The 26,025-nt window shown below is 49.4% G+C and overlaps 2 protein-coding genes across 7 annotated transcripts in view; one reads left to right on the top strand and one right to left on the bottom strand.

The window, feature by feature from the left end:
* The window catches only part of CHRNA2 (cholinergic receptor nicotinic alpha 2 subunit), a 36,921-nt gene extending 25,227 nt beyond the window's left edge, over nucleotides 1–11,694 (top strand). The window contains exons 4-7 of the mRNA XM_035110823.2: nucleotides 43–87; nucleotides 1,797–1,906; nucleotides 7,067–8,165; nucleotides 9,799–11,694. Coding sequence (XP_034966714.1) covers nucleotides 43–87; nucleotides 1,797–1,906; nucleotides 7,067–8,165; nucleotides 9,799–9,924 — 1,380 coding nt within the window. The 3' untranslated portion in view covers nucleotides 9,925–11,694. The remainder of the gene's footprint in view (nucleotides 1–42; nucleotides 88–1,796; nucleotides 1,907–7,066; nucleotides 8,166–9,798) is intronic.
* A 2,110-nt stretch (nucleotides 11,695–13,804) lies between these two features.
* The window catches only part of PTK2B (protein tyrosine kinase 2 beta), a 107,680-nt gene continuing 95,459 nt past the window's right edge, over nucleotides 13,805–26,025 (bottom strand). For 3 of the 6 annotated variants that reach the window (XM_060273198.1, XM_035110822.2, XM_060273194.1), the window contains 7 exons: nucleotides 23,987–24,133; nucleotides 22,254–22,292; nucleotides 21,248–21,275; nucleotides 20,151–20,206; nucleotides 18,946–19,092; nucleotides 17,884–17,964; nucleotides 13,805–16,028 (listed from right to left, as the gene is read on the bottom strand). In XM_060273198.1, the coding sequence (XP_060129181.1) occupies nucleotides 15,813–16,028; nucleotides 17,884–17,964; nucleotides 18,946–19,092; nucleotides 20,151–20,206; nucleotides 21,248–21,275; nucleotides 22,254–22,292; nucleotides 23,987–24,133 (714 nt within the window). In that variant the 3' untranslated portion in view covers nucleotides 13,805–15,812. The remainder of the gene's footprint in view (nucleotides 16,029–17,883; nucleotides 17,965–18,945; nucleotides 19,093–20,150; nucleotides 20,207–21,247; nucleotides 21,276–22,253; nucleotides 22,293–23,986; nucleotides 24,134–26,025) is intronic. The other 3 variants (XM_060273195.1, XM_060273197.1, XM_060273196.1) reach the window with 3 other exon arrangements.

Here is a 26,025-nt window from a genome sequence, read left to right on the forward strand (position 1 = left end):
ATCTCTCTCTCTCTCTCTCTCTCTCATCGTCTGCAAATCTAGGATGAGAAGAATCAAATGATGACCACAAACGTTTGGCTCAAGCAGGTAAAGCGGGATGGGAGTTAAAGGCAGGGAGCGCAACGCAAACTCCAGCAAAGATTTGGGGTGTAGAGACCCAAAGGTCCTCTTCTCCAACCCTTTGCAAAGCAGGAATAAAGATATACCATATTTCTCTGTGTATAAGATGATGCTGTTTGCTTTAAAAAATCAGGCAAAAATTGTGTGTCGTCTTATACATGGATAGTGAATGCAGAGGGGGGGGGATGTTCGATGGCAGCAGCAAGCAGGAGATTGGCAGCAGCAATTGGGTGAGTGATTGGTGGCTGCAACAAGGCCTGCTGGTGATTGGCTGTGGCTGCGGCAATTGGGCAAGCGATTGGTGGCTGCGGCAAGTGAGTGGGTGGGCTGTTGGTGGTGGCGAGCCGGTAGAAAATTGCCAGCTGCGGCAAGGTGTGTGATCGGCAGTGGCTGTGGCAAGCGATCGGCAGTGGCGGGCAGGCGGGCGAGCGATTGGCGGAAGTTACCTCCCCCCCCAAAAAAGCCAAAGAACTTAATTTCTTAATTTTGGGTTTAAAAAAATAGGGGTTGTCTTATACATGGAAAAATATGGTAATCTGAGCCCAACACAGGGTTTACTTTTTGCCAGGTCTTATTCAAGGGTCTCACATTGCAACCTAGTGTCAAATAAGGAACTGGAAGCAAGCCCTGTAGGTAAAGCATGAGACTTTTAATCGCAGGGTTGTGGGTTCGAGTCCCACACTGAGCAAAAGATCCCTGCATTCTAGGGGACTGGACTAAATGACCCTTATGGTCCCTGCCAACTCTACAGTTCTACAATTCCTATGATTAACTTCAGCCTTGCAGAGATGGTCCCCTCGACCCCCACGCATTGAAGCTTCCAGCCATGGAAAACTCTTGGCCCGGGGGGGGGGGGGTCTTAAGCTAAGAGCTGTTACCTGTTATGAAGGTTGGCATTAAGGCTGCAAGACTGAATTCAACAGGACTTTCTTCTGAGTCCTGTGTTAATTTATTTCTTTCTTAATAACTAAGAAAGTTAAGAAAGGGAAAGAAGATAACGTCCCGACCAGAGAAGAATGGCAGATAAAGGTGATGGATTATGCCAAAATGGCTAAAATGACTGGAAGAATCAGAAATCAGGAAGACAAAAAATTTAATAAGGAATGGGGGGAATTTATAACCTATCTTAAAAACCATGGTAAACAGTTAAAATCGTTAGTAGGACTGGAATATCACTTGTAGATTTATGGTGAATTTTGGACGCAATGGAGATGTAAAAGATGTGGGTTATATAAAAGATGCAGGAGGAAATGATTAACATTAGGACCCACAAAGGGGAGGAGGGAAGTCCAAGAGATTCCTTGGAATCTTGTTTCTATGTTGTACGTTCGATACAACTGTCTGTCAAGTTTTTAACTGACTGTCAAGTTTTAATCTGAAAAACCAAATACAGTGGCACCTCAGGTTGCAAACGCTTCGGGTTACAAACTCCGCTAACCCGCAAGCAGTACCTTGGGTTGAGAACTTTGCCCCAGGATGAGAAAGCGCATCTCAGGTTAAGAATGGTTTCGGGTTAAGAACAGACCTCTGGAACGAATTAAGATCGTAACCCGAGGTACCACTGTAAATAAATGTATCAAAAAGAGGGAGAAAGTTGATAAATGTGTGCATCAATATTAAGAATATGCACATCTTGGAAGTGAATAATGAGCCCAGCACCGTTTCTTTGCCACCAGGAATGGAATGACTACAAGCTCCAGTGGAACCCGGTGGATTTTGACAATGTCACTTCCATCCGAGCGCCTTCCGAGATGATCTGGATCCCAGACATTGTGCTGTATAACAAGTAGGTGCTTGGGCCAACGGGGAAAAGGGGAGCAGCTCATTGATCCAACAAAGCCCCTTAAAAATATGCCACAGGAAGTCCTTGTCCATGCGACACATCGTTATACTATGGAACTCACTGCCACAGGAGTTAGTGATGGCCACCAACCCAGGTGGCTTTAAAAGAGGAAGAGGAGGAGAGGGCTATGGATAGCAATTGGAGGGAGAAATGCTTCTGAATACCAGTTTCTGGAAACCACAGGAAGGAAAAAGGGCTCTTCTGCTTGCGGATTTCCCCATAATGGGCATCTCTTCTGTGAGAACAGGGTTCTGGACTAGATGAGCCAATATTCTTACGCTTTTTGCGCACAAGGATTATTAACCTGAGACAGGCCTCAGCAGGAGGAGCTCAGCACCAGTCAAGCACACAAGAAAAGCCCTGCTGGATCAGGCCAATGGCCCCCCGAGTACAGCATTCTGTTCTCGCATTGGCCACACAGACAGGGGCGGAGGAACCCTCTCCGGCGCCCGGGGCGGGACCATAGCTGCCAAGTACCCCGTTTTCCCCGGGAAACCCCCGTTTTCACTTACCTTTTCCCGGTGGCCCCCCATATCACTTCGTCTCCCGTTTTTCTCCGTTATTTCCTCCTGCCGGCGGGCATTTTTTTCCTTTCCGATTTGCCCTTCTATGGGCACCAAAAATGGCCACCGGCGGCTTCAAAAGTCGCATCTACATATGTCCGGAAGTGGATAGACACGACTTCCGGTGTCGCCGGTGGCCATTTTTGGTGCCCATAGATGGGCGGAGCGACACTGGAAGTTGCATCAACGCACTTCCTGAGATGCGTAGAAGTGACTTTCGAAGCAGGCGGCGGCCATTTTTTGTGCCCATAGAAGGGCAAAACGACACCGGAAGTTACGTCGACGCAACTTCCGGTGTCACACGGCTGCCAGTCCCGGATTCTGCAGTCCGGGACTTGGAAGGTAAGGGCGGGACGCTGAGGGGTGGGGGGAACCGCTCTGTGATGGATATGTGACGTCCGTATGGACTGCGCATGTGCAGCATCCTGTATGGAGTGTGAGAGGCAGCCCATACGGACGCCCGTATGGACAGCACGTGAGATCAGTAGTCTGTACTGTCGCCGTGTGGGAGGCATCCCATACAGATGCTCATATGGACAGTGCGCGAAAGCAGTAGCCCATACGGATGCCATGCGAGCGGCGCCCATTAGGACTCCGTGCACCCTTGGCCGCTCTACAACTGGGGGGGGAGACAGGGGCCATCTTGTCACCCCCCCAAGTGGCACCTGGGGCGGCCTGCCCCCTCTGCCCCCCACTTTGTATGCCCCTGCACATAGATGCCATAAAGGGAAGCCTGCAAGCTGGACCCAATCACGAGAGCATTGTGCGCACTTCAGCATTGGCCTTAGTGGGGTTTGGAGGACATGCAGCACACACAGTTCTGACAGCAGCGGACCTTGGTCATATGCCGTCCTGTGTGAGGCCATTTCATGCCCTTCCCACCAGCTCTCACAGTGCCGGCTTAAGCCAGGCTTTGGAAAGGAGGCGCAAGGCTCTGGCAGGGTACTAGAGCCCTTCAACCTCCTTCCAAAAGCTAGGCAAGCACTGTGGTCTAAACCACCGAGCCTCTTGGGCTTGTGGATCGGAAGGTTGGCGGTTCAAATCCCCGCAACAGGGTAACCTAGCAGTTCAAAAGCACACCAATGCAAGTAAATATATAGGTACCGCTGTGGCGGGAAGGTAAATGACGTTTCCGTGTGCTCTGGCTTCTGTCATGGTGTTCTGTTGCGCCAGAAGCGGTTTAGTCCTGCTGGCCTCATGACCCAGAAAGCTGTCTGTGGACAAACCCCAGCTCCCTTGGCCTGAAAACGAAATGAGCACCGCAACCGCATAGTCACCTTTGACTGGACTTAACTGTCTGGGGGTCCTTTACCTTTTACCTTAAGTGCATACTAGGCTCTGAAAAGGCGCATTCCTCAGCTCTGTGCCCAGTGCAACCCACAACTCGCATTGCCCTAAATCTGCCCCTTCAATTACTTACAAACACACACACACCAAGAATCGGTCGCCAGGGTCAGATGCCTCACTCTGCAATTTTTCATTTTTTTCATTTTTCATCACATCACCCCTTAACCTTCTCTTCTCCAGGTTAAACATACCCAGCTCCCTAAGCCGTTCCTCATAAGGCATTGTTTCCAGGCCTTTGACCAATTTTTCATTTTTTTCATTTTTCATCACATCACCCCTTAACCTTCTCTTCTCCAGGTTAAACATACCCAGCTCCCTGAGCCGTTCCTCATAAGGCATTGTTTCCAGGCCTTTGACCCTTTTGGTTGCCCTCTTCTGGACACGTTCCAGCTTGTCACTATCCTTCTTGAACTGTGGTACCCAGAACTGGACACAGTACTCCAGGTGAGGTCTGACCAGAGCAGAATACAGTGGTACTATTACTTCCCTAGATCTAGATGCTATACTCCTATTGATGCAGCCCAGAACTGCATTGGCTTTTTTAGCTGCTGCATCACACTGCTGACTCATGTCAAGTCTGTGGTCTACCAAGACTCCTAGATCCTTTTCACATGTACTGCTCTCAAGCCAGGTGTCTCCCATCCTGTATTTGTGCCTTTCATTCCCCCCCCCCCCAAGTGTAGTACTTTACATTTCTCCTTGTTAAAATTCATGTTGTTTGCTTTGGCCCAGTTGTCTAATCTGTTAAGTACCTGCTATTATGACTTCTTGTGCAAACAGTGTCCCAGTAATGGCTTCGTTCCATTGGCTGGTGTTATGCTGCCACCCAGTGGTACTCATGAAAATATTTCAATTTTTTTCAAATAATTTTTATTATTTTCCATTAACCACATCACTGTAAATACATCCTAATTCCAATTTCCTTCATAGAACCAAAAGACAAAACCAAAAACAAAAAAGACAAAAGAAGGCCTAAGAAAAAGAAGGCCAAAAAAGATAAGAAAAATAAGAAAAAAGGCGAAAAAGAGAGGAAGAAAAAAACCCCACAAAAACAAAAATTAAACTTCTTAATTCAAATCATTTCATAACCATCTAGACTTCCCCGACTACCCCCACTCTGAATTCCTTATTAATTATCAATTGGACAGTTTTCACAATAATAATTCATCCCTTCATAATAATCAAAATTAACTTCCCTGCTTTACACATAATACTCATATTTATAAATCTATACTTTCAATTTTATATTTCCAATTTCCAAACTTATTTCAACTCTATTTCAATTCTTCAAACTTTTAACTCTTCCCTTAACTTATTATTTTTTACCAAGAATATTTTTTTCCCCAGATTATAAAAAAACTAACCTCTTTCCTTCTCACTAATCAATTTATCACATCCCCCCCCCTACTACTGTCCCTTGGACATTTCAATGAATTCCATTTATCACACCCAGATCATGCCATATATATCAGTCCATTAAAAATATTTATCACTTATTCATCCTATTCCCACCCTTTCCCAGACCCACCCCCAATGTTCTCTCATGAAAATATTTCAGGTCAAAGGGGACTTCTCAATCTGTCTTCGATCCACCGCAGCGGAAGACCCAAAGGAAACCACATCAAAAGTCCCAGCAAAGGCCAGCTAAATGAACAGCATCCTCCATATCTCCTAGGCTAGTCATCACTTTAGCAAAGAAACAAGTGAGATTAATCGCTGGGTGTTTGGTTGCCAATAATAACAACAGCAACATTTTATTATTTATACCCCCACCCATCTGTCCGGGTTTCCCCAGCCACTCTGGGCAGCTTCCAGCACATATAAAAACATAATAAAATGTCAAACATTAAAAACTTCCTGATACACGGCTGCTTTCAGATGTCTTAATCTAAAAGTAATACTTTATCTCCTAGACATCTGATGGGAGGTTATTCCACAGGGCGGGTGCCACTACCGAGAAGGCATTCTGCCTGGTTCCCTGTAACTTCACTTCTCGCAGTGAGGGAACCACAAGAAAATGCCCAACCTCAGTATTTGGGATGAGCAATGGGGCTGGAGACACGCAAGCAAGCAATCTTTATTGCAGTCAAAGACCAGACAACAAAGTTAACAACAACAACAACAACATCATATCCCACATCCTCATGAAGAAGTGGATGTAATTAAAAATCCCCTATAAACTTATTTACATTCAAAATAACACTCTTTCAGCTAAAATCTGTATTCCAGAGATTAAAATCAGTTCTCATTCGCTGGCCATCGCTGTCGCCACAGCCTGTCTTGTCCTCATTGCTATAAAACAGAATTTCGCAACAGGCCTGATGATATCCAGATCTTTACAGTGGTACCTCGCAAGACGAATGCCCTGCAAGATGAATTTTTCGCAAGACGAATGCGTTTTGCGATCTGATGGTGATCTGATGGTGACTCGCAAGACGAATTCGTTTTGCGAAAAAATTGTCTTGCGAATCGTGGTTTCCCATAGGAATGCATTGAAATTTAATTAATGTGTTCCTATGGGCCAAAAAAAGAAAAGAAATTTCATTGCATTCCTATGGGAAACCGTGATTCGCAAGACAAATTTTTCGCAAAACGAATTGACTCGTGGAATGAATTAAATTCGTCTTGCGAGGCACCACTTATTGGCAAAAAGGTATTTAACGTAAGTTTCCTCCAAGCGGCCAGGTAATTTCCTTAAAAATGGTTAAATTAGCTCTCTTTGGGCACCATGGTATAGAAGGACGTGCCCAATGGACTCAATCTGATTAGAGTTGCCTGGACATAATGTATGTTCAACTGGGATGGCATGCTATCTGCTCTCTAGTAGTGCTGAAGGGAGAACATTAAAACGGCTCTGGAAAATGCCCAACCATGTTTAGGGTTATCCAGTGCACTTAAGTAATTTGCTGGATGGGATCTTGGATGAGACGCTCCTTCAGGTATACTGGACCGAGGCCGTTTAGGGCTTTAAAGGTCAGCACCAACACTTTGAATTGTACTCAGAAACATACTGGGAGCCAGAAGCAAAAGTAAAGATTTTCAAACGAATCTACCAACTAGCTTCCTGCAATATACTGGGGAATGTACTCTGCTACTGACTCACTAGTGTGAGTGAGGAAGGATAATATTCAATCAATATATTTCTCCTACTATCCACAACATTCCCACACTCTCCTCTCCATTGCTCCTTCAGTGCCGATGGGGAGTTTGCCGTCACACACATGACAAAGGCGCACCTCTTCTCCAACGGCAGTGTGAAGTGGACCCCTCCGGCCATCTACAAGAGCTCCTGTAGCATCGACGTCACCTTCTTCCCCTTCGACCAACAGAACTGCAAGATGAAGTTCGGCTCGTGGACGTACGACAAAGCCAAGATTGACCTGGAGAGCATGGAGCGGCAGGTAGACCTCAAGGACTACTGGGAGAGCGGCGAGTGGGCCATCATCCATGCCGTGGGCACCTACAACACCAAGAAGTACGACTGCTGCACCGAGATCTACCCCGACATCACGTACAGCTTCGTCATCCGGCGACTGCCCCTCTTCTACACCATCAACCTCATCATCCCTTGCCTCCTCATCTCTTGCTTGACCGTCCTGGTCTTCTACCTGCCCTCCGACTGCGGGGAGAAGATCACCCTCTGCATCTCCGTCCTCCTGTCCCTCACCGTCTTCCTCCTCCTGATCACCGAGATCATCCCGTCCACCTCCCTGGTCATCCCTCTGATCGGAGAGTACCTCCTCTTCACCATGATCTTCGTGACGCTCTCCATCGTCATCACGGTCTTCGTCCTCAACGTCCACCACCGCTCGCCTAGCACCCACAAGATGCCCCAGTGGGTCCGTGCCGTCTTCCTGGACTTCATCCCCAGGTGGCTCTTCATGAAGAGGCCCCCGGTGCTGACGGCGGGGCTCAGGGTGACCAGCGAAGAGGTAATCGGGCAGTACGATGCACCTCCGGCAAATCTGAGCACGTCCCGGTGCTGGCTGGAGACGGACGTGGACGAGAAGTGGAACGAAGAAGATGACAGCGGTGGCGGCAGCGAGGAGAGGAGGAGGGCCGGCCGCCTGCCCCTCCAGGGCACCTGCCCCCACCATTGCCTCCAGTACCGTTACACCTGTGCCCGGCACCTGGGGAGGGGCTTCGTGGAACTGGTCCGGCGCCCGGCCACCAAAACGGAGAACCCAACATCCTCCGAGCAGGGTCTGCAGCTGTCTCCAAGCATCTTGAAGGCCCTGGAAGGGGTGCACTACATCGCCAACCACTTGCGGGCTGAGGATGCCGATTTCTCGGTGAGTTGTTGACTCTGAGAACTGAAAAGCTACCTTGTGGAGTTAGGACCCAGGATTCCCCCCCCGCCGCCGCCGCCCACCCCCAAAGCTCACTGTTGTGTTCGTAACACAAGCAAACAGTTCCCTCTAGACGTCAGAAACAGGGTGTCACAGCAGCAGCGTCGTTCCCCCAATGCAGGGGCTGCTAAACTTTTTTGGGACCCCACTTCCCCCCCCCCCCGGGGTCCACAAACTCATCAGTGTGGTTTAGTAGTTAAGAGCGGTAGACTCGTAATCTGGTGAAACGGGTTCGCGTCTCGGCTCCTCCACATGCAGCTGCTGGGTGACCTTGGGCTAGTCACACTTCTCTGAAGTCTCTCAGCCTCACTCACCTCGCAGAGTGTTTGTTGTGGGGGAAGAAGGGAAAAGGAGATTGTTAGCCGCTTTGAGACTCCTTCGGGTAGTGATAAAGTGGGATATCAAATCCAAACTCCTCCTCCTCCTCTTCTCCTCCAATGCCCCCCCCCCGCACCTGACCCTGTAAAAAGCGCTATTCCGAACAGCGGTTTGCACAAGCCACTAAGGAAGACAACAACACAATACAATTCAGAAGAGTAACGATAAATTGCACATTTATTCCAAGTCCGGTTAAAACTATTCAGTTTAATTCATTCAACAAAGCAGGACTTGGTCCAGTGCTGCCCTGGCTGGATACATTTCAAGAGGGGTTTAGGCACAGATACTGCTTGGGTCTCCCTTGATGATGACCTCTGTTGGCAGAGAGAAGGGGAAAATGTGTCCCTGTTAATTCTCCTCTGCCTCTGTGTTTGTGGGAGGGGAGGGTGATTTTTGTTTAGAATGTCTTTTGTACTCTCATTTTATATTTTTCTGTGGTGAGCTGCCCTAGGATCTTTGGGTGAAGGGCAGTATATTATTATTATTATTATTATTATTATTATTATTATTATTATTAGTGTGAGAATCATTTACACCCCCATCACCCCCTGCTGCCTGCTTGAGTCTTAGAGTCCCTAGGTAATCCTGCCCCCCCCCCAGGAGGCAGTACTGCACACTAAGAGAACCACTAGCTTAATGGATGTCCCCACTTAAAGTTATTTCAGTTTTTAAACAAAAGGATCATCCCACAAGTTGTTGTGTGTCCACGGAGGCCTATAACCACGTTCCACCGGTGCAGCGCCTGTAATAAAACTATGCCAGGTGGAATGAAACGCTGTTTTGGTTTTTGGCTGTTTTGTGTTGTCTGCCTGATTTTCTCAGACGTGGCCTGACAGTTTGTCCATTAGCAGTACGTCCCAGAGATCCAGCAGAATGGACTCCCCCAGAGGGTGGTGGAAGTATTTAAGCAGAGGCTGGATGGCCGTCTGTCCTGGATGCTTTAGCTGAGATTCCTGCATCGCAGGGGGTTGGACTAGATGACCCTTGGGGGATCCCCTTCCAACTCTACAGCTCTCTGATTCTATGAGGTCGGCAATTAGGGTCTTCCAATAGCCGTGGGTAAAGAGACCCCTGTGGGAAAACTCTTGAACAATCTGCTAGATGTGCTGTTTCAAGACCCAAAGGGATGTCGTCCGTGGATTATGGAGACCTGCTGGTCAAGGAGGTGTGGCTTCATGACTCTCTCCTATCCTTGCAGGTGAAGGAAGACTGGAAGTACGTTGCCATGGTGATTGACCGCATGTTCCTCTGGATGTTCGTCATTGTCTGCTTGCTGGGGACGATTGGCCTCTTCCTCCCACCTTTCCTGGCGGGGATGATCTAGTAGGGTTGGCACACCCAAAATCCCCCCACAAACTCTCACCCACCTGCCGTGCGGCTCCAGCAAAAGCGTCGCCATCCAAATTCAAGACAAATTCAACTCAGAAGCACCTGTCCACCCAGGAATCTTACTTAGCATTGCATTCTTTCTTAGCTGAACCAGTTTTTACAAATCAGTAGGGACTGGGGACTTGAACTTTCTTCCAGATTGACCTCGCCTGCCATTATTATTCAGAGAGGCCAGAGGTAACCCCGAAAAACTTCCTGTGGTGGGAACAATGTGCAGACTGTCTTTGGCTTTGCTGAGAGCATCCTTGGGGCTGATGGCAGCGTTTAGTTAGCCCAATTTAGCCAAATGCCTGTTATTATGACAGTCTGCGTGTGAAACAAGGCTTTGCAAATGGGGAGAACCCCTGGAGTGTGCAGCGTTTTGCATGGGAAGATAGCAAAGGCGTGAAATCGGGGTGCTGTTAGGATAGTGGCGAAGACCCTCTCCCCACCGCCTGGCGGCTGCAAGCAATAATAATCGACTTTGCTTCTATCAGCTTAGCCCCGCCCCCTTCATCTGCATAGACCTGCTCTGGGTTCTGTTCCTTGGTCACACTAGAACAGGCACCCACAAACTTCAGCCCTCCAGATGTTTTGGACTACAATTCCCATCTTCCCCGACCACTGGTCCTGTTAGCTAGGGATCATGGGAGTTGTAGGCCAAAACATCTGGAGGGCCGCAGTTTGGGGATGCCTGCACTAGAGTGTGACGGAATGTTCAGAAATGGCATTTATATAGAAATTAATGGCATTAATCCATTGTACAGGTAAATGTGGGTCGCTTCCAGATAACCTATTTATCGAGCATTCTGACCGATTCGTTTGCACAGAGTTTGCAGGAAGATTATACAACTTTGCATCAAGCAATGGCCAACTCACCCGTTCCGGTGCTTTTCCACGCCACTTTCCTTACTGCAAAAAGCCTGTTCTTTTTTGGAAGCAGCTTTGCAGCACAGGAGTCCCAAATCCCCTTTAATTGTGCCCTCCCTGAATTTGCTGGTTCGCAACTGACTCCCACCTGCAAACTAGTGGCAGCCTGAGAGCCCTCTTCGTATTGACTACTGGTGCTGTGGAAAGTCCCAGACAATTAGGTTATGCCTACCTTGGTGCCAGTTGTTGGACTGGAGCCACATTGGGGGGGGGGGCGTCCATTGTGCAGCTCACATGTCACAGTTTGAAACAAAGCACTCGACCTATAGTTGAAGCTCAGGGGGGCAGGACAGGAAAAGTCTTAACAGGAACTCCCCCCGTCAGCTTTGCAAGGAAGGATAAAGCTTAAATGCTCCCCTGGACTGAAGAGCCAGAAGCCTCCCCTTGCCTTTTGTGATTTAGCTACTTGCCGAATTCCCGCATTGCAGGAGGTCGGACTAGATGACCCCTGGGATCCCTTCCAACTCTACAATTCCATGGTCCTATCTCAGGGTGCAAAGGGGGAGGGAAACCACTCTTTCTGGGAAGTGAGTATTGCTTTTTGACTTTGCCCCCTGCCCCATGCGGTCTTGCAGGCAGGCTCCCTTCTGCCCCAGGCCTTGACAGCTTGCCAACGATCCCAGGACAGCCCCCTTGTCTAAGGAATGTGGCTTTTGGTGTGACGTGTGGTGGGGAGGGTCCACAGCTGAAATTGCTCCTGTCTGGGGTGAGTGTGAGCCAGGTTGCTGAATGCAGAATCAACTTGCAACCTGTTCACCGAAGCATGGTCTGGAGACAGAATAAATTTTTTAAAACTGACTTTTGGAATTTTCTTGTGTGTGTGTGTAAAATCATAGGGTTTAAAATCATAGGTTTTTTATTCTTTTATTCTTTCTACGTAACACATTACCTCCCACCTGTGGTCGTTTCCAAAGGATGCTTCCCCAAACTGGCGCGCTCTAGACCCGTTGGGTTACGACTCTCATGATGCTGTCAGGTGTGAGCCGGCAGTAAATCACACCGTGCAAGTTAGAATTAACTTTTTACTAGCATGATCTGCACAGACGTAGCTGAGTGTCAGGCCTAATGAGCACCGCAGCTCATCCCCGGTAGGTCTTGCCCCATGGATCAGTTGCCAAGACTGAATGTCCCCACCTCCACACAGCCATCTAAGTCCCCTGGGGTTTTCACAAGCAATCTGAGACTATTCCTGTGTGTAGCCCAACCTCTCCTCCACCCTCTTCATACCTCTTCTGGTTCTGGGAGACAAGCAGGAAGGGGAGCTTCTCACAGCAGCAGGAGGGAGAACCCCGTGACTCTTCACCAGCCTGACTCATCTCTGCTTCTCGGTCTCCCTCCTCCCCTGCTTCATCTTCTGCCTCTGATTCTGGACTTCTCTCTGGCACAGACTCTCCCAGCTCACTAAGCCCTGTTGCCTCTCCAGCTTCCAACACCTCCTCTCCCCAGTCTTCTCCCTCTGGCCGCTCATTGTTGACCCACCAGTCTTAGCCTCCTTCCCTGGGGGGGGGGGTTTCCACCAGCTGCCTCCTCCCACCACTCCTCTGCGCCCAACCAATCCATGACACATGAAGTAGCAACCACCAGCTGCTCCAGATATCTTCTAAAGACTAAAGCACCTAGGGCTTGGTTAGGCCTCCACCAAGGGCCCAGGCGTCTTTGAAAATCATGCCTCTTCAACCCTGGTGCAGAGTGGCTAGGAATCTACCTGCCCACCCATGAGCTCCCTGGGACACCCTCTGCGGCTGGGCGAGGAGCACAGCTTCCTCTGGGTGTCTCAGTGGAAGAATCTGATCATTGGCATGGGCCATTGCAGGTGCCTGTGGGGCCCCCTCCCCGGTCAGTGGGCGGTACTAATAGGAGTGTGAGCGGAGGGCCCTGTGAGGCTTGGAGGGAGAGAAGATGGAGAGAGTGGGCAAGAGCTACAGGAGGAGGAAAAGGGGAGGGAGGGAGGGAGCAGGCAAAGGGGAAGGCAGTGAGTAGAGGAAGGAAGGCAGACAGACAGACAGACAGACAGACAGACAGACAGACAGACAGACAGACAGATCGATGGAGGAGGAGCAGACCCAGCCATGATGGCCAGGGGCATAGCTAGCTGCTCCAGCACCTGGAGCGGTGGGGGCCGCACAGCGATCCGTACACGGGGTGACAAGCTGCCCACGGAGTCCGCCTGGCGGACACAAGTCCCACGCTGCTGTTTCAGGCAGCGTGGGGCCCCAAGCCACAGCGTTACTCCCAGGAGAGTCACGTGGCTCGGGCGCGCTGCAGGCCAGGCTCCGCAGAAAGTGCTGCCCTCCCGCTGTGTGCCATTTTGTCATCCATCAGGGATGACACCCGGGGCGGGTCGCACACCCTTCCTACACCCCTGATGATGGCCATGAAGATGCTGGCAGAGCGATGGAAAGCAAACTTTGTGAGTTTCTGGTCCATGGTCTTTGGAGGCACACAGACATCTCTTTGTCAAAGGCGCAAAGGAGCCTAGGGATATCTGCTGAGATCCAGGATGGTGTAGTGGTTAGAGTGCCAGGCGAGGACCTGGGAGACCCGGGTTCAAATCCCCACTCAACCACAAAGCTCCCTTGGGCCAGTCACTCGCTCTCAGCCTAATGTACCCCATAGGGCTCTTGGGGAGGAAGAGAGCTTTGAACTCCTTGGAGGAAAGGTAGGATATTTGGTTGGTTGGCATCTGTCTCAGCAGACAATAGAAGCGTGTGCCTTCAGGGGTAAGAATACAATAAAATAAGTAAGTAAGCAGACAAACAAGCTGGAAGCGTTAAGGATTGAATTTGGAGACTCCGGGACATAATAAACTCTCCTCTGCTTCTGAACAGTGGCCCCCAATCGGATCATTACCTTGCCAAGGTCCTCCGGGGTAGAAGCTCTGATGAAGAAACAGATCAACAAGAGAATGTTGTACCTCATTTATCTCAGGCAAAACAATGGCTTTGTTATGATGAATGACAAAAGCCATAAAACGGTACAATTTTCAGGTCAAAAAAACCACATATCAAACAGAGAGATTCCTGCTGCTGTTGCCGTTTTAACACACAAATACTGTATAATATTACAAAGAAGCTGAGGCTGGCCATGCTGACTTTGCCTGGCCCGTTTCTTAGGTACAAAAGTAAAACAAAAAATCGAAATTTACGGAAGGGATTCAATATTATGGGAGTTTCAAAATTACATTAATGGCTTCTCGTCCTCCCAGACATGGATGTTTTCAGCAAAAATTCCATTCCAGAAGCAAAACGTGAGCCCCAACATTGTCAGGGCGTGTTTAATTTCAAACCCTGCCACAGAAGGACCAAAAACCTCCCCTTTAAGCTCTGACTCGGTGGCAAAGATTCAGTCTTCAGTCACAGCATCAAATCCGTAATCTGTGTTTGTAGGTGGTGGTGAGTGTGGATCTGTCTCCCCCGTCAACAATCTGCATTGTTGCTTGGAATTGTAATTGGGCCTTTAAATATAAAACACCCCCAAGAGAGTTTTGCTGAACTTTTAAGACTAACAGATTTATGATGGCATAAGCGACTCCAGACATGAAAGCTGGTGTCAGTATCAGCCTGTTACACAGTGCAATCTACTCAGCATCTACTCAAGAAGCCCCAGTGACTTCAGTGGCAGTTACTCCCAGGTAAGTGCACAGAGGATTGGAGCCAGAGTGCTTGAGATCCCTCAAAGTTTCCCTGCTGTTTTTTGTTTTGCTGAAACAGGAAACTTTTAAAGTCTCCTTCATTTGGAGAGATATATCGAAGCTCCACCCCAAATTCAACTCCTATCACTTATAAAAATCTAGTGCTTATGTTACGATCAGCAGCCAGATTTGTAATCGCCCGGTACTAGAAATCATTAAAAACTTCCTTGGCAGGAGGCATGCTTGACTAATGCAGGGAATATGGCTTTATCAGAACGTCTGGTCAGACTGGGGCAAAGCCAAATCAAATAGTTTTTATGAGGATTGCTCTTCATTTCTGGATTATATAAATAGGCAGAACAAGCAGCACCCCTTCAATGACTCAGTCCCCATTATGCTTGGGTGACACTGACCCATCTTTAAAACTTGACTAGGTGGAACTGCTTCTCTGCAATTTGCGAACATGCCGTGTGCGGTTCTGTTGTGGTTTACAGTGTTATGTGTTGCCTGGTACATATCTTCATGACATTTTTTTTTTAAAGAGCCCCCTTTGGATCTCTAGCTCCCTATTCAGAGGGAGACGTGTTCAAACTCCACCCCAAATGAGAGAGAAGTGAGGGTAATTTTTTTTTTCCTAGGGCGGGAGGTTGCACATACAGTTCTCTCGTACATGGCCATTAAATAAATGTTTCTATACAATGTACAAAGACACGAGACAGCCTCCTCTAAGGGCCACCTTGGGAATGTCTCTCACCAAAGTGCCGCAGAGTGACCTAGCAAGCTTTTTCTCCCAGGACTGGGTCCTCAGGGTCCTCGGGAGAAACCCGGAAGTGGCCCGGCCTGCCACCATTCCTCTGGCTTATCCGGAGAACGGTGGCAGTGAGGTTCGCCCCACTTCTCCCCACCTTTGACCCTCTTCACCATGGAGACACCTTGGCGCCAGAGATACTGGCAGAGAAACCAGCCTGTACACAGCGATGCCTGCACACCTACACGCATGGGACCCTACTGGTGCAGGCTCACCTTGACAGGTCTGAACTGCCCACCCCCCCAGGACCGGGGTCCTGCGTCCCCCCTTAGCAGCATGATCTACGGGGCAGAGGAAGACAAGTCCCTTCCCTGCCTCTCCCCCAGAGTCTCTTCTCCTTCGTTCTCGGAAGACAGACGCGACGAAATCAAAGACACGAGCGTGTTGCGGCAGGGCAGAGGTGGAGACAGCGCAGGGAAGCTTGGAGGGGGCTACTTATTCATTCATCTTTTAAAAAGAAAGCCAGCCCTCTGGGTCACTCAAAGGAGACCTTCACTAGGTTGGCTCGCATCCTGGCTTGGTCCACAGCGTCCAGGAGGTTCTTGGCGTCCACGGCCAGAGTGTGCGAGGCCGCCAGCATCTGGCGCTTGCACTCATCGCTCAGGGACGTCATGGCGTTCTGCTGAGCCAAGCGCATCTTGTTGATCAGTTCGGCAAGGTCCTTGTTGAGGAGCTTCTGGGTGCCTTCAATCTGCCGGGGAAGAGCACACACAGAAAGACAGACGGACGGACACAGACACAGATAAGCAGCAGGTTAACTCCAACGACTCATGAAAGCACTGTTCACAACACTTATAAACTCATCGAAAGATGCCATCAACGGTGTCTCCAAAATTTTTTACACATCACTTGGGAAGAAAAGATCACCAGTGTTGAAGCAATGGTTCTTCAACATCAACTTCGCTGGACTGGTCATGTTGTGCGGATGCCTGATGATCGTCTTCCAAAGCAACTACTCTATTCCCAACTGAAAAATGGAAAGCGTAATGCTGGTGGTCAACAGAAGAGGTTTAAAGACTGTCTCAAGGCAAATCTTTAAAAATGTAGTATAAACACTGACAACTGGGAAACACTGGCCTGCGAGCGCTCCAGTTGGAGAACAGCCTTTACCAAAGGTGTCCTGGGCTTTGAAGACACTCAAACTCAGGACGCAAGGGAGAAACGTGCTAAGAGGAAGGCATGCTTGGCAAATCCACACTGTGATCAACTCCCAACTGGAAACTTCCAAAAAATGTTCGCAAACCGGAACACTCACTTCTGGGTTTGCAACCTTCGGGAGCCAGTTAGATCGACAACTTAGGCGTTCGACTACCAAGGTACGACTGTACACAGTATTCCCCAGAACAGATTTGTTGAACGGAACCCCAACCACCAAATGCTCTCAGGTGAAAATGGGAAACTGTCTGATCCTGAGTCAGAAGGTTGGTCCAAAATTGATAGCCCAGTCCAGAAACGTCTACTCTGACTGGCAGAAAAAGGTCTGAGGCAAAAGATGGGCTCTGCAAATTGGGACATTTTAAACCAGAAATGTTTAAGAGCCTGGAACCTGGACACACCTGCTTGCAAGGGATGAACATGTGAAGCTCAGTCAAATCCCTGGTCAGGGAATCATAGGATTGCATAGTTGGAAGGGACCGAAAGTGCCATCTAGTTCAATCCCCGCAATGCAATTTTTTCTCCAGATTTTGAATATACACCTTGCATTTTCCATAATAAATCACTTCTTTCAGGGCTTCCCAGTCCACCTCCACCCCCTGGCATGGCATCCTTGTTGTTGTTGTTTAGTCGTTTAGTCGTGTCCGACTCTTCGTGGCATCCTAATCAAACCTTATTTTGCAGCAAAGTTTTGACTACTTATTGCAATGGGAAACAAGGTCCTTTCCCAGCAATGCAACCAGAGATACTTTAACAGGAAGCACAAGAGATTCGGTGTGGATATCATCCCATGGTGCCACTGAGCTACAGATTCCCGTCTAGTCCAATCCCAGAAACAGAGCATGGATTAATAGACACTGTTTTCCACCCACATCCTGGGAAAATCACCCTGGGAACACTTGCAGTGGGTCAGGGAATGGTCTGAAGATGAGGACTGGGGAATGCACTCTACGGCAGACCAGCTGGAGGGGGAAGAGAGAGAGAGAGAGACAGAAGCTGAGCAGCTTGGGGAGGAGTTACCCAGTTACGAGATAATGACAAGAGAGCCAGAAGGGAGGGGGCAGCTAGTTGAGCCGCCACTCGAGAGTGTGGGGGAACCCCCCTCACCACAGACTCAGAGGTCTGAACATATCAGAGAGCAAAGGAGTCAGAGGGAGGGAGGAACTTTCCGTTGGCGCCTAAAATGCTGTGGAAGTCGGAAGTCGGATTAGACTAGCCAACTGCCCTCCTTGTGGAGAGCTGTGTATTTGTGCTGTGTATTTGTGCTGTAATAATGGCGCTGTAATAAAAGGACAAGGCAATGAAAGAGGACAGATAGCCACTCCCCTTCTGATACCTCCTTAGGTCTACGTGGGGTGGGACATCGCCCGCTTGCCCGAAAGAGGACCCACCTCAGTGCGAGAAGAGGCAGGCAGAGCTGGGAGGACTTCATCCACGCTCCCGATGAGCTTCCGAAGGGAGAGGCCCACATCCTGCAAAGAGGCAAAACAAAAGTATGATGATGATGATGATAACAATAACAACAATTTTTTTATTTGTGCCCTGCCCATCCGGCTGGGTTTCCCGAGCCACTCTGGGCGGCTTCCAGCAGAAAAATAAAACACAATAATCTATTAAACATTAAAAGCCTCCCTGAACAGGGCTGCCTTCAGATGTCTTCTAAAAATCTGGTAGCTGTTTTTCTCTTTGACCTCTGGTGGGAGGGCGTTCCACAGGGCAGTGCCACTACCGAGAAGGCCCTCTGCCTGGTTCCCTGTAACTTGGCTTCTCGCAGCGAGGGAACCGCCAAAAGGCCCTCGGCGCTGGACCTCAGTGGCCGGGCAGAACGATGGGGGTGGAGACACTCCTTCAGGTATACTGGACCGAGGCCGTTTAGGGCTTTAAAGGTCAGCACCAGCACTTTGAACTGTGCTCGGAAACGTACTGGGAGCCAATGTAGATCTTTCAGGACCGGTGTTATGTGGTCTCGGAGGCCACTCCCAGTCACCAGTCTGGATTGTCGCATTCTGGATTAGTTGTAGTTTCTGGGTCACCTTCAAAGGTAGCTCCACATAGAGCGCATTGCAGTAGTCCAAGCGGGAGATAACTAGAGCATGCACCACTCTGGCGAGACAGTCCGCGGGCAGGTAGGGTCTCAGCCTGCATCCCAGATGGAGCTGGTAGACAGCTGCCCTGGATACAGAATTGACCTGCGCCTCCATGGACAGCTGTGAGTCCAAAATGACTCCCAGGCTGCGTACCTGGTCCTTCAGGGGCACAGTTACCCCATTCAGGACCAGGGAGTCCTCCACACCTGCCCGCTCCATGTCCCCCCAAAACAGTACTTCTGTCTTGTCAGATCAGACTCCCAGCGGCTCTCCTTCTACCCTGCCTCTGCCCACCCCAAGCAGAACCTGTTTGCATCAAGGTGGTGCAAAGGAATAAAAACAGAAATAAAGACATGCTGGAGTTACCTTCACAACCAGGATGTACCGTTCTGGCGGGTGGTTGCTGACCTCGTTCTTCAGCTTCAGAACAGCCTTTACCAGGTCCATGACGTCACCGTACACAGTGTCATCCGTCCGGTCCAGGTTGGCCGTGGGGGTTGGCTGAAGCGAGAACTGGAAAGGCAGTGTGGCACAATGGTTAGTGTTGGACCTGGGAGACCAGGGTTCGAACCCTTGCTCAGCCACAAAACTCACTGGCCTTAGGCCAGTCACAGTCTCTTGGCCTAACAGGGTTGTTGTGGGGGGTTAGATGAAGGGGGGGGGGAGAACAGTGTATGACGCCGTGAGCTCCTTGGAGGAAACGTGGGCTAGAAATGCAATAAACAAGCAAATAAATCAAGGGGGGGCAGGGGTTAGTGTGGGGAAGTGTCCCCCCAAGTTTCTGATAGCAGGAGCACACATTTTTCCTAAATGAAAATTTGATGCATTCATGTAAGAGCAGACCCCACGCTGAAATCAGTGGATTTAAGTAACATTGCTTTTAATAGGTCAACTCTGAATATGACTAACACTGGATATTTCTTCCCTGCCTTCCAGCTCAGATGAACCCTCCAGTGGCTTACATAAAATAATACAGGGAAGACCTCCGACAAAATGTTGCAGCTTATTCTTCCTTCTGCAAGGAGTTCCGCTATTCAGGATACCTATAAAAAGGTAAAGGGACCCCTGACCATTAGGTCCAGTCGTGACCGACTCTGGGGTTGCGCGCTCATCTCGCATTATTGGCCGAGGGAGCCGGCGTATAGCTTCCAGGTCATGTGGCCAGCATGACAAAGCCGCTTCTGGCAAACCAGAGCAGCACATGGAAACGCTGTTTACCTTCCCGCTATAGCGGTTCCTATTTATCTACTTGCATTTTTTATGTGCTTTCAAACTGCTAGGTTGGCAGGAGCTGGGACCAAGCAACGGGAGCTCACCCCGTTGCAGGGATTCGAACCGCTGACCTTCTGATCAGCAAGTCCTAGGCTCAGTGGTTTAACCACAGCGCCACCTGGGCACCTATACACCTCCCCAATTGGAGGCCTGTATTCTGCCCCCCGCCCCACCCCAAATCAATTGAATGACACAATTTCGGGGTGACCTTTGGCCCACACATCACCTGAACCGGCGCAGAGCTTGGCTCAAAACGGAGAGAGGAACAGGACGGCAAAAGGCAAGGGGCAACTACCCACCTGAGGTCCAAGTCTGGGCGGCTTCCTGGGTGGCCCTGTGAACTCAGCTAAGCCATCAATAAAAAGGAAACACAACAGTTTGTTATTTTTGTTGTTGCTGATGACACAACATTGCTATAAGAGCTGTCAGCCAAGCAGGGATTGGACTTCAACTCCAATAATCTCCGTCCTTTGGCCTCCCCGGCTGGAACTGTTGGAAGCTGCTGTCCAAAAACATCTGGGTGGGGCCACAGAGGTTCCCCATCCGCTGCCCACTCCACCCACCAATGCGGCTGACCCCTCCACCCTTTGCCACAGTCTTTCCTCCACCCCTGGCGAACCCCCTCCATTTCCACTTGACCAACCACGTAACTCACATCCTGGCCAGCACCTTTTTGATCTCCTGCCCTCGGGCAGGAGATATAGAAGTACGATAAGCCGCACCAACAGGTTAAAGAACAGTTTCTACCCATGGGCCGTGAGGCTGCTGAATGGAAGACAGCAACATTGCAGCTGACGTTCGGGGTTGGTGGTCGTAGGATTGTGGGGGTGAAGTGGGGGCTCATTTAATCTCACTGTGAACAGTGGTACAGTGGTACAGCGACGATAAAGTATTTCTATTCTATTCTATTCTATTTCTATTCCTTTACACCTCGCCCACTTCCTGCCTCTCCTTTCAAAGCTCACCCCCAAATCACACTCTGAAGACCCTCCAACCCACCTTTGAACAATGCCCCTTCCTAAGCCCGCGCCGTCGCCATGTTTAAGGCAGGGGGTGCTTTGGAAAGCGGTGGGTCAAATGGCACTCGGAAATGCCGCCCACCCCCCTTTCAACACGCTCCCCTCCTTAGCGGTTTGCGTTGCTCAGGTGCCTGCTGTTCTGCTATCGCGCTGCGGTTGGAAGGGGTGCCTGAGGGTGGTGGGAGCAGCGAGATGTGACAACAGCCTTACATTTTTATTCTATAGTAAGACATGCTGCACAAGGTGCAGGGAAGGTGGTTAGGCTTCCTTGACCGCACTGACGGGGAACTCAAGTTCTCTCGAACGTGAAATGCATGGAATGGTGAGCAGAGAATGACACCTGCGCTACGGAAGGGCAAACTGAGGTAGATACTCACTGTATCCTGCCTCCTTCTCGGGGAGTTTCTGAAAAGAAAAGGGGCATTGAGTCACATGGTTTTGACACATGCAGCATAAACCCAACGCACGTCATCTCAGAAGTAAAACCTGCAGTGTTCAGTGGGGCTGACACTTTAGTAAGCATGTACAGGTTTGCAGAGTTTGATCCAGAAAGGAGAGAAATTAGCTGGAATTGAGAACAGAAGCAAAGAGGGGTCTTTCAGGGGTGGGGACAAATACTGTTTTAATGTATTTTTAATCTTTTGTTGGAAGCCGCCCAGAGTGGCTGGGGAAACCCAGTTGGATGGGCGAGGTAATAATAATAATAATAATAATAATAATAATAATAATAATAATAATAATAATTCTGCCCTCCCTGTCTGGCTCTTGCCCAGCCTCCCAAGGCCACGCCCCTCACTGCCCCCACTTCACACTCTCCCTCAGTGTTTTTGCCTGTCTGGACTGTGTCCTTGAACTCCACCCCTTGCTTGTCTGGGTGGAAGAGAGAGGTGTGTGTGTGTAGAAACCAGCCCACTTTATAATTTTTTTTTCATTTGTGGCTCCACCCATTCTTGCCTCCGACCTGCGGCCCTCCAGTGTTGCTCAGGAGGGGATGTGGCCCTGGGGAAAAGAGGCAAGGCGAGGGAAGCAGGAGACCAAAGATCCCAGAAGAAGCTCAGAGAGGCAAGAAGGAAGTTAAGAAGAAGAGAAGAAGAAGAGTTTGTATTTGATATCCCGCTTTATCACTACCCGAAGGAGTCTCAAAGCGGCTAACTATCTCCTTTCCCTTCCTCCTCCACAACAAACACTCTGTGAGCAACAGAGCCCTGTTGGCGCACCGAGGCTTAGAGTCAGAGGCCCATGGGGAAGCCACTGCAGAGGGTGTCTGTTTGAGTGGTGTGGCCGTGATCCTCCCCCTTGCTTTATCATTTCTCACCAGGAGAAGTTAGGAAAGTTAAGAGAGCGAGCAGAGGGCAGCCGGAGAGATGTGGCCCATGGACTTACTGGGGGGTAGGCGTGGCTGTTCACAGAGGCCATGGGATCCTGTGGCGGAAGAAAGTAGCCAACATCAGCAGCCGCAATGAACCAGGGGTTTTTTGAAGGGGGAACCAGACAGGGACTTAATACTCTATTACTGCTAGTCCCTTGTTTCCTAGGGCCACAGTTCTTCGGTTCTTCTTAACAAAACCCCTCAGTTGGCATCACAAGCAGCAATGAATTACCAAAGTCTCCCAGGCTTTTCCCCCCTTTTTCTTCCAGCTTCTTGTTTTCCCCATCTTAAGTTCAGTTTGCCTAATTTTTGGCAATCTCTCTCTCTCTCTCTCTCAAAGGTCCCCATTCAACCTTGCTAATTAGGTGTGTGTGTGTCACTGGTTTCTGAAATCTGCGGATGAAGGGCAGTATACAAATTCAGTGAATAGGTAAATAAAACATTAATTTTTTAAGGGCCCTTTTCTCTTCATCAATACATTTTGGCTAGCATTTTTCTCTAGAGATTGGCCTCTACTAGGGCCAGGGCCTTTTCAGTATTGACCCCAACTTGGTGGAACACTCTTTCCCAGGAGACCAGGGCCCTGCGGGATTTGTCATCTTTCCGCAGGGCCTGCAAGACAGAGCTATTCCGCCTGGCCTTTGGGCTGGACTTAGTCTGACCCCTGTGTTTTCCTCCCTCATGGTTTGGATTTATGGACTACTTAAAATGAGGCTGCATTTTAAATTTTAATATTGTATTTTAATCTGTATTTTAATTAATTGCTTTTTATGTTTTATTGTAATTTTATTGGTGTTAGCAGCCCTGAGCCCGGTTTTGACTGGGGAGGGTGGGGTATAAATAAAAATTTATTATTATTATTATTATAACATACTGCATGTTTATTTTCATGAACGTGTGCATTTTCAAGGCACAGGTTCCCCTAAAGTATGCATTTTTACACATCTTGTGGCTGGATAATTTTATCGCAAAATTCGGAGAAATGTGAATTCCAAAGGATACTTGCACCCGAGCTCACGTACCGTTCCAGGAAAGTGCAAATTGGGTGGATTTGCATTAAAATGCGAACAGAACCAAATCTGGTCCTGATCCCTAATCAGGAGGCTAAAAAGCTTCCACTGGTATGTTAATCTTCCCCACTATATGGCAACTCCCGAATCCATGGTCTGGATGCATTTTCGGGTCCCCCCAGCGGAAGCCCATGCAAGGACGTCTGCAAGTGCAATAGGCCCCCCACCCCCCAATTGGTTTTGGGGGCTGTCAGGAGAACCCTCAGGGAGAGGAGACGGCAGATCATTCCATCAGGCAAATGATCTGCCTAGTACAGTGGTACCTCGCAAGATGAATGCCCTGCAAGACGAATTTTTCGCAAGACGAATGCATCTTGCGATCTGATGGTGACTCGCAAGACGAATTCATTTTGCGAAAAATTCGTCTTGCGAATCGCGGTTTCCCATAGGAATGCATTGAAATTTAATTAATGCGTTCCTATGGGCAAAAAAAAGAAATTTCAATGCATTCCTATGGGAAACCGCGATTCGCAAGATGAATTTTTCGCAAAACAAATTGACTCACAGAACGAATTAAATTCGTCTTGCGAGGCACCACTGTACTACGCTGAGCTCCTCTCCATGTCTCTGAAATCAGTTCCTCGTGTGATGCTCTGGGCAGGCTAGAAGGAAACAGATCTCAGGTTTGCCAGTGGCCATCCCAGTGGCCGCCTGTATCGCTGCTTAGGTCAACTCACCAGGGCCTTCTCCTCCTGCCGCAACCACTGGTAGTCCTCCGCCATCTGCTTCTGCTGCTTGTCCAGGAGCTGCCTCATTTTGGCCCGTTCCATCTCCCAGAGCTTCTGGGCTTCTTCCCGGCTGCTGGGCCTGAGGAAGTCCTCCTCCTTTGCAGGCAAACGCAGGGGAAGAAGAACAGTGAGCGACCAGAAGCCTCACTTCTCTTGTGCTAGCAACTCCCAGAAGCCTCGCTTCTCTTGTTATAGCAACTCCCAGGTTCACCCCCAATTTCTCGCAAGTCCCAGGGATTAATCATAGACTTGTGGAACTGGAAGAGACCCAGAGAGTCATCTGGCCCAAGCCCATTTGAATGGAGCTGAGGGAGTTGAATGGCTGTACAGGATGGCTGCAAACCTCCAATCCACAGATTCTGAGGACCAACGAAAGGGGACTGGCTGACCACTCCTGGAGACAGGTTGCTAGACTAGGCGGATGGATGGTCTAGTCCTACAAGGGTGTGTCCTGTGTTCTTAAAGGTTGCTGAGGACCCCCTTTTAAATTAGGGATGATTTTTTGGGTGTCTGCCCCAGGATAAGAGGTCGTGTAAATGACAGAAAGACTAATATCTCTGGGGGTGCAAACAGTCGAAGGCAATTGGTGTCTGCAACAGTAGTTTTAAAAAACCAATTCCCACTGTGCTTCACGTACCTTTGTCGGGGGGAACTGTTCAATGGTTTTTAAAGGATGGAAAGCTGGATCTCCTTCTGACACTCACCCACACTTTTGCTTGACCCTTATTTTGCTTGTATCCTGTACCTATTGATTCCCCTGGGTTCGGGAACTTTTCTTGTTGTTCCGCAACTGTGCCTTGCGAAAACCTGATATTTCCAGCTTAATTTGATCTCATCAGATGTGTGGAAGATCTGAAGAGGGATTTTGCCTAACTGTGTTTCAATTCAGGGCACAAGATTGGAATTTCACAAGGCAAACCTGTGGAAAACAGCGAGCGGAAGCCCTCAAACCCGGGGGAAATAACTGGTGCGTGATATGATTGATATATGGTTCGGGCAAAGTGTGGATGCCCCCCCCCCCCATTCACAGAAGAACTGTGTTCATCTCTAAGGGCGCAACTTCACATCTCTTTTACTGCTGGAATCTCTCCCCCAGAGACGAAGAGATTCGAAATCACAGAGGAGCAAGTTCTCTCATTATTTCTGCACTGAAGTGGCTTTGCCCATAGGGCGTTTCCTGCTAACTGTTGTGCCCCTCTTCTACCACCTCCGCCAAAGGAAATGTGCTGGGTTTCTGCACCTCCTCAAGAAAGTTCTCCTCTAGAAAGTTGGAAGGTGCACCCAAGGGTCCTCTAGTCCAACCCGCTGCAATGCAGGAACATCAGCTAAAGCATCCAGGACAGATGTCCGTCCAGCCTGTTAACTTAGGCCAGCCTTTGCAAACCTGGTGCCCATCAGATGTTTCGGACGACAACTTCCATCAGCCCTGGACAGCATTTCCTCCTCTTTTAACGGAGTCACTGAGCTTTCTAGAACTTTGCAGAACACATATGATGTCTGGGGTGGGTGGAGGAGAGCTAGGAGCAATGGGTGAGTGGCAGTCGGGGGCAATATTAGTGAATCAGGGGGAAGCATTTGCGTAAGCGGCGAAGGCGGCAGGACAAAGGACAAAGGCTACGCGACACGGAAGGGTGTGCCCTTCCAACAGGGGCAGTGTCTCCTCCCACACTGCATGCAGCAAGGAGTGAGGCTGCACCTGTTGAATGGCTGCCTGCTTCAGAGCTCTCATTGGGGGCACAGGCCCAGTTTGCTGTGCGATCTATTTCAGCCCTGTTAAGGCTCAGTCCGCCGCACTGCTAGAAGGGTGCCTCTGCCCGTGTGTTGCTTGTCATGAGACCGAGGGGGGGGGCTCAGGACCCCAGCCCCTCAGAGCTTCCAAGGGACGTGTGGGGTGAACACAACAGACATGGCGAGGCTTAGTCCGAACACCCCTGGGAAATCCAAAGCCTTTTCACCAATACTCTGAAATCATGGTTCAGCGCTGTACA

This window comes from Zootoca vivipara, chromosome 3 (genome assembly GCF_963506605.1).
Source record: "Zootoca vivipara chromosome 3, rZooViv1.1, whole genome shotgun sequence".
Classification (NCBI taxonomy): Eukaryota; Metazoa; Chordata; class Lepidosauria; order Squamata; family Lacertidae; genus Zootoca; species Zootoca vivipara.